General features: G+C 53.4%; 1 protein-coding gene across 1 annotated transcript; it reads left to right on the top strand.

The window, feature by feature from the left end:
* Positions 1-2,173: 2,173 nt before the first annotated feature.
* SLC11A1 (solute carrier family 11 (proton-coupled divalent metal ion transporter), member 1) lies at positions 2,174-12,046 on the top strand. The gene is made up of 14 exons (XM_006891900.1): positions 2,174-2,275; positions 3,125-3,247; positions 3,543-3,662; positions 4,847-4,953; positions 5,418-5,488; positions 5,789-5,856; positions 6,091-6,246; positions 6,917-7,075; positions 9,174-9,263; positions 9,580-9,699; positions 10,045-10,194; positions 10,627-10,700; positions 11,617-11,770; positions 11,919-12,046. The coding sequence occupies exons 1-14, from the start codon at positions 2,210-2,212 to the stop codon at positions 12,030-12,032; spliced, it is 1,572 nt and encodes a 523-aa protein (XP_006891962.1). The 5' UTR covers positions 2,174-2,209; the 3' UTR covers positions 12,033-12,046.
* The last annotated feature ends 3,957 nt before the right edge of the window (positions 12,047-16,003 follow it).

Below are 16,003 nucleotides of genomic sequence, written 5' to 3'. Positions count from 1 at the left end.
GGAGAAAGAATAGAAGATGCAATGTGTTCCTCTTACTTGGATCAACAATCAATACCCTTGGTACCAGCACTTAGGAAATCAGTATTACATTGGGCAAGTCTGCTCTTAGGGACCTCTCCAAAATGCTAAAGAGCAAGGATGTCAGTTTGAAGACTAAGGTGCACCTGATTCAGGCCATGGTCTTCTCAGTCACCTGGTATGCATCAGAGAGTTGGACAATGAAGAAGAATGACAGAAGAACTGATGTCTTTGTGTTGGAGAAGAATGCTGAATAACCCATGTGCTGCCAAAAGAACAAACATAGATGTTTTGGAAAAGGTACAGCCAGAGTGTACCTTGGAGGTAGATTAGATGAACAAAGCTTCCTTCTGTCATTCTTTGAATATGTAACTAGACAAGGCTATTTCTTGGAGAGGGACATAATACTTGGAAAGACAGGAAGTCAGCAAAGGAGAGGAAGATTCTTAACAAGATGGCTTAACACAGTGACTTCAGCAATGGGCTCTAATGTGTCAGAGATGATGAGGATGGCACAGGATAGAGCAGGGTTCAGGTCTGCTATTCGTGGGGTCCCTTTGGGGTACTCAACTCAGTGGCACCTAACAACAACAATTATATCCTCTGGAGTCACAATGAGTCACATTTGAACTTAATGACAGTGGTTTGTGGTGGTGTTGTATTGGGGAGTTTTCATGTGTGTGTTTAAGTTAATCTTGACCCTTTGCTTAACAGAAGAAACTGAAGCCCACAGAGGGGTCATGATTTAGTTAAAATGTCAAGGGAATCAATCAGTAGCAGAACCAAGAAGAGAATCACAGTGTTCTGACTTTGTCACCCAGACTCTTTTTTTCTTTCTTTCTTGTTGTGTACCATCAAATCAGATCCAACTGGCATAGGAGGAGACTGCTCTTCCTTCTCCAGCGGTATTAGAACTGCATGCCTTAGGGGTTGCAGCATAGCTTCTTGCCAGTAGGCCACCAGAGCTTCCTACCAAGACTCTTTTCTAAGGACATCTGTATCCTGGATCTTCTGTTCACATGTTGCAATGACACAGCCTGAAAAGTCTTCTCCTCAATGAGAAAGCCAAGCAGAGGGGCCATGCGGAGGACTCCCATCCCTTAGAGCAGCCATGGAACTCTAAACTAGAGCGGAAGAAGGGTTTGACACTGTGTGTGTGTGTGTGTGTGTGTGTGTGTGTGTGTATACACTTGCTCGCATGTGTTAGGGAATAGGATGTGATCTCGACACATTTCCCAGTGGCAGGAAGTGACTGGAATCCACACTAGCCTGCGAGTCACAGAACAAGGGGTGCCTGGAAGGGGGCCAGAGGTATAGTAGGGCATAGGGCAGGAGGCAAGCACAGCAATCCATGCTGTGGGCGACCAGATCCTTCCGCCAGAGCTGGCTACTTCTGCCTTTGGAGAGACTTTCGTAATATCCCACTTGTGAGTGTGCGATGGTGATGTAAGAGGGGACCGCCTTGCTCAGCTCAGGATGGGTAAGGCAGCAAGCGCTCACACACTCACGTGTCGGTGCACAGAGAGGAAGCCCAGGCTGGGGAGCAGTGCAGCACATCACCCCCACACCAAGCTGACTGAGACCTGCCGTCTTTATGACAGGTGAGTGGCCACTGGAAGGGTCAGGGTGGAGCCCAGGTCTGGGGGGAGACTCGAGGAGGCAAAGGCATCCCTGGTCCCCTTTGACAGCCCTGGTCTAGGCTGCAATTCTGAGCACCAGCCTGGAGTTGGATTCTTCTTCTGAAGGACTTACTCTCCTTGTCTGGTCTTAGAGACCCTTGGCTTCCTCAGCTCCTGGAGGAGGTGGGGAGACTGAACCCAGAAACACACATGGTGGCCCCAATTTGTCCTGTACAGAGTCTAGTGTCTCTCTCCCCATCCTGTGTGTGAGGAGAGGTTTTGGTTTGGGGTGTCTGAGCTCCAAGGGGAGGAGACTGTAATTCTGAAGCATCTGTTCCTCCTATCTCCTGCTGGGTCTCTTGGTCAAAGGTTGGAGGTGATGGACCAGGATGGAGCTGGGCCAGGACAGACTACTAAGTTGGGCTTTGATTCCTAGACTTTACTAGAAGGAGGAGAGGACTACAGCAACTAGTTTTAGCTCTGGAGCTCCAGAAAAAAATCAAGTCACTCATCATGCCTCCTGGAACCCCTCACAGGTGACAGAGGCCCCCAAAGGCTAAGCAGACCCAGCTATGGCTCCATCTCCAACCCACCCAGCCCAGGGTCACAGCAAATCCCACCCAGAGAGACCAACTGGAGTGAGAAGACCACCATCCCAGACACAGAAGTGGTGGGAATACGTCAAACTTCTTGGGGTCTTTCAGAGCTGGTGGGATCATGTGAATGCTCATAGGCTGGGGGAAAGGAGGTGTCCACTACCATGACACGTCTTTCCAGCTCTTAGTAGATGTGACAGACAGCTGCGACTGCTTGCTTCCGGCTTCTATCCACAGTGCTTGCGGAGAGATGCTTAATATTTGTCTTAAAAATAGTGAATGGTTTCTAAATGAATCTCAGCTTTCCTGTGAGGGGAAAGAATCTGGGGTGAACTAGAATTGGGGTTTCAAGTATTAGTTCAGCATCAAAAAGACAATATTTAGACAAGGGTCTAAGGAGAGACGGAGGAGGGGACAAATTGATGTTTGGGACGCGACATCTTGCTCTTCCAGAAACTTTAGCAGATGCCTATTCAAGGTCCAGGTGGCGCTTGGGGAACCCCTAACCTCAGTGGATTCCAGCGGGGAAACCCTGTGGTCTGAGAAGGGATGGGGGCTGGTCCAAGGAGGGCTTTGAGGTTCTGCTGAGTCAGGACCTGTGAGAGGCAAGCTGGTCAGGTGAGGGGGGTGGGGGGAGCACAGAACGTGACAGTCGGAGAAAGCGGATCCACGGTGACTCAGCTAATCCTGCAGTTCCCCCCCACCCCCACCCCCCCCACACACCACACCCTCCCTGGCTTCAGGGTGGCAGCCGCGCTGGGCGGGTGGCTGGGCTCTGAGCCTGCTAGGGCTTGGCAGAGGCAGAGAGCTGCTTAGGCCCCAGCCCACCCATCCCTAGAGCCTTCCTGCTGAAGCTCCCCCCTAGCCTCCCCCTCCCCTTGCCTCCCCCAGGGCACGTTCAGCTTCCGGAAGCTGTGGGCTTTCACAGGGCCTGGCTTTCTCATGAGCATCGCTTTCTTGGACCCGGGAAACATCGAGTCAGATCTGCAAGCTGGAGCTGTGGCTGGATTCAAAGTGACTGAGCCCAGGGTTTGACAGGCCTATGGGGTCAGAGTGGGTGCAGACCCACAGCTTTCTCATTTCTTCAGGGTGGTCAGCAGGGCTGGGGCTCCTGGGAGCAGGTGTTGAGTTCAAGATGGGCCGGAACAGAAGCCCCAGGGAGGCCCTCCAGAGGGTGGAGTGACTGGCTTGAGAGTGGTCTTCCTGCTTCCTCTCCCCAACTCCCTCCCAAGGAGCGTCCTTGTTCCCACCAGCTGGGGTCACCTGATATGGTCTCTCTGCTCAAGGCACCTCCCTGCCTTCTCCACAGCTGCTCTGGGTGCTGCTGTGGGCCACAGTGTTGGGTTTGCTCTGCCAGCGGCTGGCAGCTCGGCTGGGCGTGGTGACAGGCAAGGACTTGGGCGAGATCTGTCATCTTTACTACCCTAAGGTGAGGTGGTGCTGGGTCCCACCAGGAAACAACCCCAGGTTCCAAATGCTGCCCAGTCATTTACAGCTTCCCTGATCAAATAAATCCATCTCATGTGGGTGTCACAAGTCCATTTTATGGATGAATAGACTGAGGACAGAAAACTAACAACTCATAGACTGAGAGAGACATTAGTGCCAAACTCATTTTATAGCCCAAACCAAAAACTCACGGCCTCGGAGCAGATTCCGACTGTGGGACTTTCCTCTGAGTTTCCAAGACTGTAAATCTTAATGTGTACAGACCTTTCTCTCTCGGAATAGCTGGCGGGTTCAAACTGTCAACGTCTTAGTTATCAGTCCAACACTTGTCCTAGTAGGATACCGGAGTTCCTTTCATTTTACAGAGAGAAATTAAAACCTAAGGGAATGAACAGTACAGGGTGAAAAAATAGGTAGACTTCATAAGGTAGCTCCAGTGGCTTAGTGATAAGGAATTGTGCTGTCAACCCAAAAGGATATGGTTCAAATCCACCAGCTGCTCTGCTGAAGAAAGATGGGCAATCTCCTTCTATGTGATTTACTGCCTCGAAAATCCACTAGAGGGTCAGCTATGAGCTGGTTCTGACTCGACAGTATATACAATTTAACTTATCTACTGAAATACATTTCTTGTATCATCATACTGACAACGAAGCTGGTCACTGGATGAGGAGAGCAATTGCACAGTGTCTACCTAGGAAAACAGACAGCAAATCACTAGCTACTTCAAAGGGATGAGATGCAGGCACTTAGTTGCAAAGACATTAGAAAGACTGGAAGGAGGAGAAGAGGAGAGATTTTTTTTCCAGACACCAGGGTTCTCCTGTACTTCTGCACAGCGGCCAAGAGCATCATTTACTGCCAACCTTCTGAGGGTCTCCATTGCCACCACTGCTAAAATGACCACCAGTGGTGCTGTGCCCGTTGCCACCACAGCCAGACACATCATGAGAACAGGAGAAACCTTTCTCCCACCTTTCAGTCCCCTGAAGTGTTTCCTGCACACACCTAACAGGCAGCAGCTGGCAGAGTTGTCTTGCAAATATAGTTTTCAGTCTTCTAGCCGAGCTGCATAATGCAGACTGGAAAGGGGGATGTGGTAGAGTTGGGAGACAGGAGATGGACAATGGGCATGGCCTCCATGTGGCTTCCTTCCCCCAACAGGTGCCCCGCACCTTGCTCTGGCTGACCATCGAGCTAGCCATTGTGGGCTCAGACATGCAGGAGGTCATTGGCACGGCTATCGCGTTCAATCTGCTCTCAACTGGACGGTACTGCCCTGAGGGCCCTCGGTTATACAACCTGGTTGAAGACAATTCTCACCTCTACCCTGTGCTTCGACCTTTCCCAGGTCCATTTCAACATGTAGCCAGCCCCTCTCTAACATAGAGCTAATGCCCTGTTTGCCAGATGGGTAAACTAGGGCTCAAAGATGTAAGGCAACTTGCCTAAAGTCATGCAGTACTGGAGTTGTGTAGACTTTAGGTCCACAGTCTATACTGCCTGCTATCTGAGTCCCCCTGCCTCCACCCAAGCCCGACTCTACCCTTCAATTGTCCTTGATTCCCCCCCCCCACCCCCATGCCTAGTACTCCCAGGGCTCTCTTCCTTAGCTCTCCAAGGCTTCTTGCTTGGGTCTCTGTCCCTAGGAGGCCAGATTCTGTCTCCATCACTGACAGTGGGTGGTCCAGACCCCTGGACCAGGCAGGGCTGACTCTAGTCACTCTGCTTTCAGAATCCCCCTCTGGGGTGGCGTCCTCATCACCATTGTGGACACCTTCCTCTTCCTCTTCCTTGATAACTACGGTGGGTCTCCTGGTGGGAGGGGCTGGGGTGGGACAGCTGGGCTAAGAGACATTTTAATGTAGGTCTGCTGGTGCTCACAAGGGTCAGGCTTCTTGGGTTCAAACCTGAGCTCAGTTACCCCAGCTTCTAACACCTTTTAGACTCTGTAACCTGGGGCTCATAACAGCACAGACACCATACGGCTGCTATGCAGAAGCCATGAGACAATCTAGACTCATACTGGACATAGTGCCTCAGCATGGCCCTCAAAACTGCTAACCATCAATAGTTACAATTGCTTGTTCTGTCCCGTTGCTCTAGGGTTGCGCAAACTAGAAGCCTTTTTTGGATTTCTCATTACCATCATGGCCTTGACCTTTGGCTATGAGGTGGGGAGCCAGAGATGCAAACGCAACTGAGGTCACCTCACCTGTCCCCATGCATATCTGAAACTCATCCCCCTGCACATCTGAGTAGCCCTTCACCATGTCCAGGAGCTGCCTGGACTGCAGGAAGTGGGAAGCGGGGGGGGGGGGGGGGGGAGAGTCATGAGGACGGGTGACCCTGGAGAGGTGGGCACCAGTAGGGTTTGACACTTGGCCTCACAGTGCTTCTCCCCACAGTATGTGGTGGCCCGTCCAGCGCAGGGAGCGCTCCTTCGAGGCCTGTTGCTGCCCTTGTGTTCGGGTTGTGGGCAGCCTGAGCTGCTGCAAGCCGTGGGCATTGTGGGTGCCATCATCATGCCTCACAACATCTACCTGCACTCTGCCCTGGTTAAGGTGAGTGGAGGTCCAGGGGGAGAGAGGCCCAGATCTCTAGGCTCCTTGCAGGCCCCAAGCCTGGAGCCCTTTGATGATTTTAGTGGGAAGAACATCATTCTCCACATTTTCACATATAGTAACACTGGCTGGCGCAGGAGTGAGGAAAAGACGAGGCTCCCGTCCTCATAGAGTTTGTAGTCTAGTAGAGGAGACGGATGAGCAAGTCAAGTAGGAAAGAATGATAGCTGGTGGCAGGGCACTCTGAAGAAATGAATGGAAGTCTAAAAGAAACCTTGGAGATGGTGTTCTGAAGAGGTGACCTCTGGGACTTGAAGGGTGTGAAGGAAGATCCAGGGAGAAGAAATCCCAAGCACTGGAGCAGTAAATGCAAAGGCCCTGAGGAAGCAATACATGGTATGTTTGAATTCCAACAGTGAATGAGAGGAGCATGCCAGGGGCCAAGGGTAGAGAGGGCAGGAGCCAAGACTCACAGGTCTCAAAGGCCAGGCCGCTGTCATTCACAGACGATCACCAAGGACGAGTGCAACAGCAGAGAAGTGGGAAGGGAATTCAGTGTCCTGCCTGTTCCAAATTGTCACACAGGGGGCTTTAGAGGTGTGAGGATGACATGGGGGTGGCTGTGATCAACTCTGGCTCTTCTCTCCCTGACCCCGCCCCCCAATCCTAGTCTCGAGAGATTGACCGGGCCAGCCGGGCAGACATCCGAGAAGCCAACATGTACTTCCTGATTGAGGCCACCATCGCTCTGTTTGTCTCCTTCTTCATCAACCTCTTTGTTATGGCCGTCTTCGGGCAGGCGTTCTACCACCAAACCAACCAGGCTGCGGTGAGGCAAACCCCCTCCTCACTCACTCCCTGCAAGCTGGCCCAGCACTGCAGCCACTAGTGCCGGGAGGGGGATGGGCTCTGCAACCCACCCAGTCGGGGGATATCACTGCCCTGGGCTAACCCTAGCGCCAAGCAGGCTCTTAGAGGGGCATGTCCACAGTGGGAGGTGCAAGGCATGGTCTTCCAATGGGAGCAAAGAGCTGACGCCCAGCGCAGTAAGCATTCCAGCAGCACCTAAATGAATGGGCAGGATTTGCAGGGCTAACTGCAGTAAGGGCTTCTAGGCAGAGGAGGCGCCCCACACGGCCTGCATTTGAGAAGGTGCAGAAAACAACGGTTCGCTGAGGTCCCTCTCCAGATGATCGTCAGTGTCAGCAACTAAGCTGTCATCCACTCACCAAATTTTTTTTTCAAGAAATCAAAAGATGTATTATTACATTGGGCAAATCTGTTGTCACTCACCAAATTTTTAACGAGCACTTGTTAGTACTAGCTCTGGTGGCCTAACGGAGAAGGAGTTGAGCTGCTAACCCAAAGGCGGGAGGTTCAAATCCAACAGCTGCTCTTCAAGAGAAAGATGGGCAGTCTCCTCCAACCCACTGCAGGGTCAGCTATGAGTCGATTCTGACTTGCAATGAGAATGCAAATGAAAAAGGCAGTGTCCTAGACCACGGAAATCAAGTAGTCAGTGATTCAAAGACCCTGCAGAAGCTTAAGTGGGTGCGGGAAAGCAGATAAAAGTAAGTGAACAAATAGATATACTAGAAAGCACCACTTGGAACTGATGCTGGAAAGGAAATAAGGGGCAGGAGAGGAAAGAATTGGAGGGAGAGGTTTGCATTGACACAGGTGGTCAGGAAAGGACTCTTGGAGGAAGTGACATTTGTGGGTGACATTCCCCACTACAACTACCCCCTCTTTGGGATTTTGGCTCTGACAGCTGCTGGTCATTGCTGAGTGCTTACACTGAACACTATAGAGGTAAGGATTGGCTGGTTTCTGGTGGCCACCGGCCATAAGACGGTAGGAGGTCACTGACCCTTGCTAGGCCATTGACTCTGCCTAGGTCTCATTCTGAGAGATGGCAAGACTTTGTCACTCCTACTTTGGGCATGGTTTCAAGAGGGACTAGTCCCTGATAAAGGACATCATGCTTGCAAAAGCAGATGGTCAGCAAAAAGATCAGAAGAGCCTCAGCGAGAGGAAGTGACTCAGGACTGCAACAATACGCAGAGCAGAGATTGTGAGGACGGCACGAGACCAGGAGGGCTCCGTCTGCGGAGCAGAAGGTGCTGTGAGTTGAAACCAGCTCAGTGGCACCTAACCGTGACAGGTCTCACTCTAATCCTTAGCCAAAGGGCGAAGTCTAAATAGTGGCACAAACGCCAGGTTGCCATGTGTAAGAAGAGAGGACAGGCGAGCTCTGGTGGCCTAGTTGCAAGAAGCTGCAACTACAGTCTCAGAGGTGCACGGTTCAAATCCACCAGATGCTCTGCTGGAGAAGGAGGAACAATCTCCTCCTGTACCAGTCAGATCTGATTTGACGGTACACACAAAAAATAATGAAATAAAAGAAATAAATAAAAAAAAAAAAGAAGAGAGGACAGTGGGTCAGCCTCATCGCATCTGGTCCATTGTCTGTGGACCAGATGTCTAAATCCACAAGAAGCTGGAAATTCAGGCCCTCGTTTGAAATTATCCCAGTTTGGGTGACAAAGTCAGATTGGGGGGCGGGGAAAGCATATGCACACATACGTCCATACACTCCTTTCATTCATTGCCATGGTCTCAGAACCAATTTGTAACTGACCTCTGACCCTCCAGGAGTTTTTCTGAAGCTGTAAATGGAAAGGTAGGAAATTGCCCATCTTTCTTCTGCTGAGCTGCTGGTGGAATCGAACCAGAGAGAAATGACAGCCTTAAGTTAGCAGCTCAACTCCCCACGGACTAGGCCCCCAGAACTCCATGTAAATGGCACAGTCAGCCCAGGGGCCATCAGTTTTGGACCCATCAATATCCTCTATGCTTGATGATCTGGTTTCCCACGACTGAATGTGCACGTCTTTATGTCTCTCCTCCTGACCCCGTGCCCGCAGTTCAACATCTGTGCCAACAGCAGCCTCCACAACTATGCCAAGATCTTCCCCCAGAATAACCTTACGGTGGCAGTGGACATCTACCAAGGGGTAAGATCCTGGCCAAGAAGACAGGGAACGGAGAGCAGTCTCTTCCCGGCAGCAACTACCCGGGGGCGGGGCCTGTGCACAATGGGGCGGGGCTGCACAACATGGGCGGACCTACACTAGATAGGGCGGGGCCTGCGCAGCACGAGGTGTGGCTTGAGGAGCGGGGCTGCGCTCCATGGGGCGGGGCCTGCACAGCTTGGGGGCGGGGCCTGTGGGGCGTGGCTTGAGTAGTGGGGCCAGGCCTGCCCAGCGAGAAGGACGGGGTCTGCACAGAGAAAGTAGTGGGGCCTGAGTCCCACACCTCTCTCTCCCGCAGGGTGTGATCCTGGGCTGCCTCTTCGGCCCTGCAGCCCTCTACATCTGGGCGGTGGGTCTGCTGGCAGCGGGACAGAGCTCCACCATGACCGGCACCTACGCGGGACAATTTGTGATGGAGGTGGGACCACGGGTCAGCCAAGGTCTGAGGAACACACACACACATAGTCCCCTCAGCCCCAAGGTTGCCATTATAAACCCCACTTTACAGATGAGAAAACTGAAGTTCAGAGTAGTGAGAGAACCTTTTCCCAAACCTGGTTAGTGGTCAGCTGTTGCCCTGGGAGGGGGATCAGACCATCCCTCTCCACCCATCCCCTTTTGCCAACGAGGAGCAGACTTGCCTCCCCCAACTTCACAGAAAGAAAACGAGGGAAACCCAGAGGCAAAGAGGTAGACTGAGGAGTTCCTCCCCTGGGATGCCCCAGCCCCACCCCCAGACCAAGATGTCCGCCCGATGCCACAGGGCTTCCTGGGACTCCGGTGGTCCCGCTTTGCCCGGGTCCTCCTCACCCGCTGCTGTGCCATCCTGCCCACGGTGCTAGTGGCCCTCTTCAGGGACCTGAGGGACCTCTCGGGCCTCAACGACCTTCTCAACGTGCTGCAGAGTCTGCTGGTGAGCTGGGGTCCCTCCTCCCTGGTGCTGAACAATGCAGGAGCCGCAGCAATCTCTCTGCGGAGCTTCTGCTCACCCCATGCCCACAGCCCTTAACGCCCCCTTCTACCGAAGACTGTGCTGCTCTTGCTGTGATGTGCCTCACTCACAGCTTATCCTCCAGCGAGCTCTCAAAGTCTGTAAATCCTTCTTTGAGGGAGACAGAGTGCCCAATTTTCTCCCATGAAGCAGCTGGTGGATTTGAACCACCTGCCTTTGGGTTGCCAGCACAACACTTTACTCAGTGAGCCATCACAGCTGTCAGGGAAGGCACACACATGCGGAGACTGGGCCCCAAGTGGTTAAGGAACTTGCCTAAGGCCTGGGTGGCCCCCTCCCCTCATCACTATAATGTCAGGGCAGTGTCTCAGCGGGTCACCCCTGTTGTCCCAGCTGCCCTTTGCTGTACTGCCTATCCTGACGTTCACCAGCATGCCTGCCCTCATGCACGAGTTTGCCAGTGGCCTGTGAGTATTCCCTCTGCCAAGCACCGTATTTGTGTTACCATCTTTAACCCTTGCCTCCACCCTGGGGTTGTGGTTGGTTATGTGCCATCCCTATGAATGACAGCTCTAAACTTAGCCCAATCCTGAGCCAACCTCACTATCTCCAACACTCCTAACCCCATTGTTACAGTCACTGTGTCCATCCGTCTCTTGAGGGTTTTCCTCTCTTGCACTGACCCTCCACCTTTTCAAGCATAGTGTCCTTCTCCAAGAGCTGGCCCCTCCTGACAACATGCTCAAAGTATGTGAGACAGTTTCACTATCCTTGCCTCCAAGGAGCATCCTGGTTTCACTTTCTCCAACACAGCTCTGTTCTCTTGGCAGTCCATGAGACATAGAGTACTCATCTCCAGCACCACAACTCAAAGCATTGATTCTTCTTCTGTCATCCTTAGTCACTGTCCAGGTTTCAGATACATGACCACTGAAAAGACCATGGCTTGGATCAGGCACACCTTAGTCTTTAGACTGACATCGTTGCTCTTTAACACTCTGGAGAGGTTCTTGACAGCAGAGGTCGAATCTCCAGTCACCATCCAATCAGATGAGATGATTGAGGCTCAGAGAGGTCCAGGCACCTATCTAGGGTCACACAGCCAGCAAATAAAGGAGTAAGGATTAGGACTGAGGGGTGCTTCTTCTGGTGTATGAGATCCCCACCTTCCTCTCTGACTGCATGCTTGCACATCCAACCAGTGAGGAGCCTGGAGAGCCGTAGAGGGAGGAGATGGGCGAGGGCCAGGGAGTCAGGCTTTGGTAAGTCCACCCTTCCCCTCTGCCCTTGTGTTCCCAGGCTGGCTGTGGGCACAGGAGGAAGAGGAGGGGTGGATGACCCAATTACATTCTGCTAGTCCTAAGATCCCTTTCCGTCCCTCAGGCTTAGTAAGGTCATCACTTCCTCCATCATGGCACTGGTCTGTGCCATCAACCTCTACTTCGTGGTCAGCTACCTACCGGATCTTCCCCACCCTGCCTACTTTGGTCTGGTAGCCCTGCTGGCCGTGGCCTACCTGGGCCTTATCATCTACCTGGTACCGTGGGGCCAAAGGGTGCCTTAGGCATTATGGGAACAAGGGAGTGACAGCTGGTGGGGGTGGGGGTGTTCCATGCTATGACTCTCACAGGGAGCCCCCAAAAAAATCCCCAACCGGACTCATTCACTGCCACCTCCTCCCCCAGGTCTGGACCTGTTGCATTGCTCATGGAGCAACCTTCCTGGCCCACAGCTCCCACCAACACTTCCTGTATGGGTTCTCTGAAGACGACAAGGGGAAAGGAGGGGCCGCTGGATGAGCCCCCCACGGGGCAGACGCCTGATCTGCTAACCTGGGCAGCAAGCAGGGGAACAGAGCCAGCAAGATGGCTTTCTGGAGGCAGCCCACCCGGGGTCCATAAGAGGACTGCTGCCAGCGAGCCTGGCCAAGGGCCTCTCTGTCTTCATCTGTAAAGTGGGAACAACTGCCCTGCAATGGATGTAAAACACTTTAGCACAGTGTCTTACAGGTGTTTGGTTTTTGTTGGGTTTTGGTTTTGTGGGTTTTTTTTTTTAAAGAGAACTATTTCTTGAGCAGCTTATAGGTGGGCCTTGACAAACCGACCCGGTGAGGGGGCTAGACACCAGTTGCAAACTGGCACTTTGAGTCTGTGAATGTTAAAAATCAGGTAGTGTCTCCTCCAAAAGAGCAGAGGAACGCGGGGCGTGGTGGGGCAGTAGAAGGGTGACTAACCCTCCTTGCTCTGGCTTTTGACCTAGTGGTCTCAGTCTTCTTGCCTGCCCTAAAGCAGTTTTTCCAGGTAGTAAAGCAGAGGCCCGGGTTCACCTCTCTCCAAACACCAGGTCATAAAGAGCCCAAGAGCCCATGCCTCCGAGGCCCAATTCATTTGTCATTTCTCCAGGGAACTGGACGTTCGGGACTCCCACGCGGAGCTGTTAACGCTCCCAGGACACCGGTTTCCAGCTCCCCCTAGGGGCAGGGACAGTCCCCAATGCCGGCATGCTTCGGCCCCTCAACCCTCAAGGCTTCCTGGGGGAGGAGAAAGCAGGCTCTTAGGTCTAAGCGTCCTGTGGTGCTGGAATCCGCCCCAGAGGAGAGAGAGGGGGGAAAGCTACGTGGGCGGGCGACCCGCGCGGTTCAGAGCGGCCAGACGCCCCTTCGCCTCGAGCAGGGGCAGCTCTTTATAGACGCTCCCTGGGCCGTTTCTAGGCTCCCCTAGATCCCTCCTCCTGTGGCCTTCGCTCCCTCGATTTCTTGCCCCTGAGCGGCCGAGGGGTACGTCTGGGAAAAGCCGCCTACCCTTTCCCGAGCTGAGCTGGGGTGCTGGCTTCTGACCCCTACTCGAACTCTCGGGGAGTCGGTGGGGTGGGCGGCGCGGCTTGGCGCCCTGGTTGGGGCGCTTGTTTGTGAGAAAAATTTCCTCTTTCTTAAAAGGGCTACGTTTCTAGTGGGGCCCGCATGGAGGGCTCACCTTTGGGCAGCAGCTGTAGGAGGGCGCTTGGGCGAAAGGGTCCCCCCCTGTCATCCTCGAACAGGACTTTGCAGATGAGGCCCACGCGCGCCGACCGGAGGCTATGGATGGGGGCAGGGGCATAGTGTAGAAAGACATCTTCCAGATCCTTCTCTACCTCTGGCCCAGCCCTACTCCCTGGTCAGTTTTCTGGTCATTAATTTGGCGCTACATCCTGTGCTAGATCGGTGGAAGGAGAACGTCCTGAAGGAAAAATGACAGGGCAGCTCTCTAGGAGCTCGGTGCAGTGGGGGAGACAGCTACAGAAGTAATTCCCACAACTGTCTATCAGGTCGCTTCGGACCCAGGCAGGGGCGTGCGGGGCAGAGCCGTGGGAGGGGGGGGGGCGAAATACTGCTCCGCTGGGAGGGTTTTAAAAACAGTAGAAGAGGGGGCGGGAGGACCTTGGGGGAACAAGCCTGCTGGGAATGGTGTCCCCCATACAAAAGGGTACAGACAAGAAACTGAATTCTTATATTGGGGAAGGCAGGTTGTAAGAGCAAGCTAGTCATAGATCTGTTAAGCCTAGGACTCAGGGCTCCAAGCAAAGGAGATAGAAAGGGGGGGCCAGGGGGCTGGCTAGGAGCCGCAGAGGGTTAATGGGGGCAGGCCAAGGTCAGCCATTATGCACAGAGAGATTTCTAGATTCTTTCTCCTGGCCCCCCTCCTCCTGAGGTGTGAGCGGTTGCACAGTTCCACTCCTGGATGCACCTGGTCAGCCTCTCAGAAAGGGAGCAGCTTCAGTAAGTGCAGGTGGAGCTCTGCTGGCTTCTTGTTGTTATGTGCTGTTGAGTCGCTTATGACTCACAGCGACCCTGTGTACAACAGCCCTAAACCCTGCTCTGTCCTGTGCCAATCGTACTGTCTCTGACACACCCATCCCGATTACCCCAGTCACTGAATCATAGAGGGTCTTCCCCTCCTGTGCCATCCCTCCACCCTCCCAAGCATGATGTCCCTCTCCAAGGACCTGTCCCTCCTTGCCTCCAAGAAGTAGCCTGGTTTAACTCCAGGATGAATCTATTTGTTTTCTTGGCAGTCCATGGTCCATTCAGTACTCTTCTCCAGCACCACAGCTCAAAGGCATCAATTCTCCTTCTATCCTCCCTAGTCACTGTCCAACTCTCTGATACATAACAAGTGATTGCAAAGACCATAGCCTGTATCAGATGCACCTTAGTTTCCAGAGTGACCTTAACAGCACACCTTCCCATCGCAATACATTTTTTTTATTTCTTGGCTGCTGGTGCCAAAAGTGTTGACCGTGGAGCCAAGCAAACTAAAGTTGTTAACAATCTCAATCTCTTTACCATCCATCCTGATGCTGCCAATTGGTCCAGTGGTGAGAATCTTTGTCTTCTTGACATTGAGCCTCAATCCATACTGAAGGCTGCAGTTCTTGACCTTCTGCAGCAAGTGCATCAGGTCCTCCTCAGTTTCAGCAAGCAGGGTTGTGTCATCTGCATAACGCAGACTGTTACTAGATCTCCCACCAATCCTGAGGCCACACTTCTCCTGATAGAGCCCAGCCTCTCGGATAATCTGTTCTGCATACAGGTTGAAAAGGTATTCTGCTGGCTTAGTGGTAAGAAATTGCACCGCCAAACCAAAGGCAAGTGGTTCAAACCCACCAACTGTTCACGCGGTTGGGGGGGGGGGTGTTTGTAAATAGGAAATCGCCTCCCTGTTTCTGGAATCCCTTTGGAAGGTCAGCTAGGGTCACATCTGACTGGGCAGCACAGGCCGTCCCCACCACTGGGGCCCTGAGGGCCTGGCGCCCCAACCAATGGGGCCCGGAGCTCCTGCCCGGCCTTCTGCACAGTCCCGTGAGACTTCCCTTAAAGTGGGTTCTTCCCAGGCCCGTTTGGAAGACAGAAAACAGAGGTGCTGGGTGGAAAAGACATTTGTCCTCAGTAGCCACAGGGAGTCAGGCACCCAGCTTTCCTGACTCAGTCCCGAGAGACCAGGATCCTCCTGAAGGTGCAAACGGAGAATAGACTCAAATAAACGTGGATAATACATTCAAATAAACGTGTAAAGCGGTCTCCAGATGTTGTGGTGGGAGGGGTTGTGGTGGTAAAAGCAGGGCGCCCACTCCAGCGGCTTCTGCAAAACTTACATCAGCTCCCCTGTCCCCAAAAGGCCTGCAGGGCCCTCATTCACCTCCCTAGCGAACCCCACAGCCTCGCCTGAGGAAGATTACTCCAGATTATTAGGCCCAAGGTGCGTTTCCGGGCAGCCTTGGTGGGGAGAAGGAAGGTCGCCCCCCCTGGGAGAAGGGCCCGCACCAGCAAAGGCTTGGAGGTGACTGGAGAGGTGTGAAGGCTCCAGGGGTGAGCAATCCCATCTGCTCAGGGTGGCCCCGTTGGTCTCATCCCTCTTAGCTCCTCAGACCCCTCACAAACGGGGAATCGGAGTGCCCTCTCCCCCAGAGAGGAAAGCGGGCGCAGGGAAGAGGTCAGGCTTGGGGTCCCCTCGGCCTTCGAAACGCATTTCCTGTGGGGTGAGTGCGGCCAGCGCATCCCGAGATAAAGCTGGAGGCCCGCCCCGGGGCCCTCCCCTCCTGCGAGCTCAGTTTCCATATCTGTGAAATGGGATCAGATCGGGTGGGTTCGTTCTGAGATAAGAGGGGAAGAGTACAGACAGCGGGAGCGGGCCCCAGGCGAAGGGCTGGCGGCGCTGTCGCCAGTCGGTGGATGAAGAAGCGCAGTGATGGCACGTGGGGACGCCGAGCTGCAGGAGGCGGGCGGGCCGAGGGC

This window comes from Elephantulus edwardii, unplaced genomic scaffold (genome assembly GCF_000299155.1).
Source record: "Elephantulus edwardii isolate Elephantulus edwardi_28Jun2011 unplaced genomic scaffold, EleEdw1.0 scaffold00106, whole genome shotgun sequence".
In the NCBI taxonomy this organism is placed as follows: Eukaryota; Metazoa; Chordata; class Mammalia; order Macroscelidea; family Macroscelididae; genus Elephantulus; species Elephantulus edwardii.
The sequence above is the reverse complement of the archived record's forward strand: the minus strand, read 5'-3'. Positions and strand labels throughout refer to the sequence as shown.

Excerpts from the sequence above, each read along its gene's own strand:
- SLC11A1 (XM_006891900.1), top strand. The coding sequence starts at position 2,210 with ATGGCTCCATCTCCAACCCACCCAGCCCAGGGTCACAGCAAATCCCAC. Across the intron at positions 2,276-3,124 it reads ACCCAGAGAGACCAACTGGA|GGCACGTTCAGCTTCCGGAA; the intron begins GTGAGAAGACCA and ends TGCCTCCCCCAG. Across the intron at positions 10,701-11,616 it reads CACGAGTTTGCCAGTGGCCT|GCTTAGTAAGGTCATCACTT; the intron begins GTGAGTATTCCC and ends TCCGTCCCTCAG.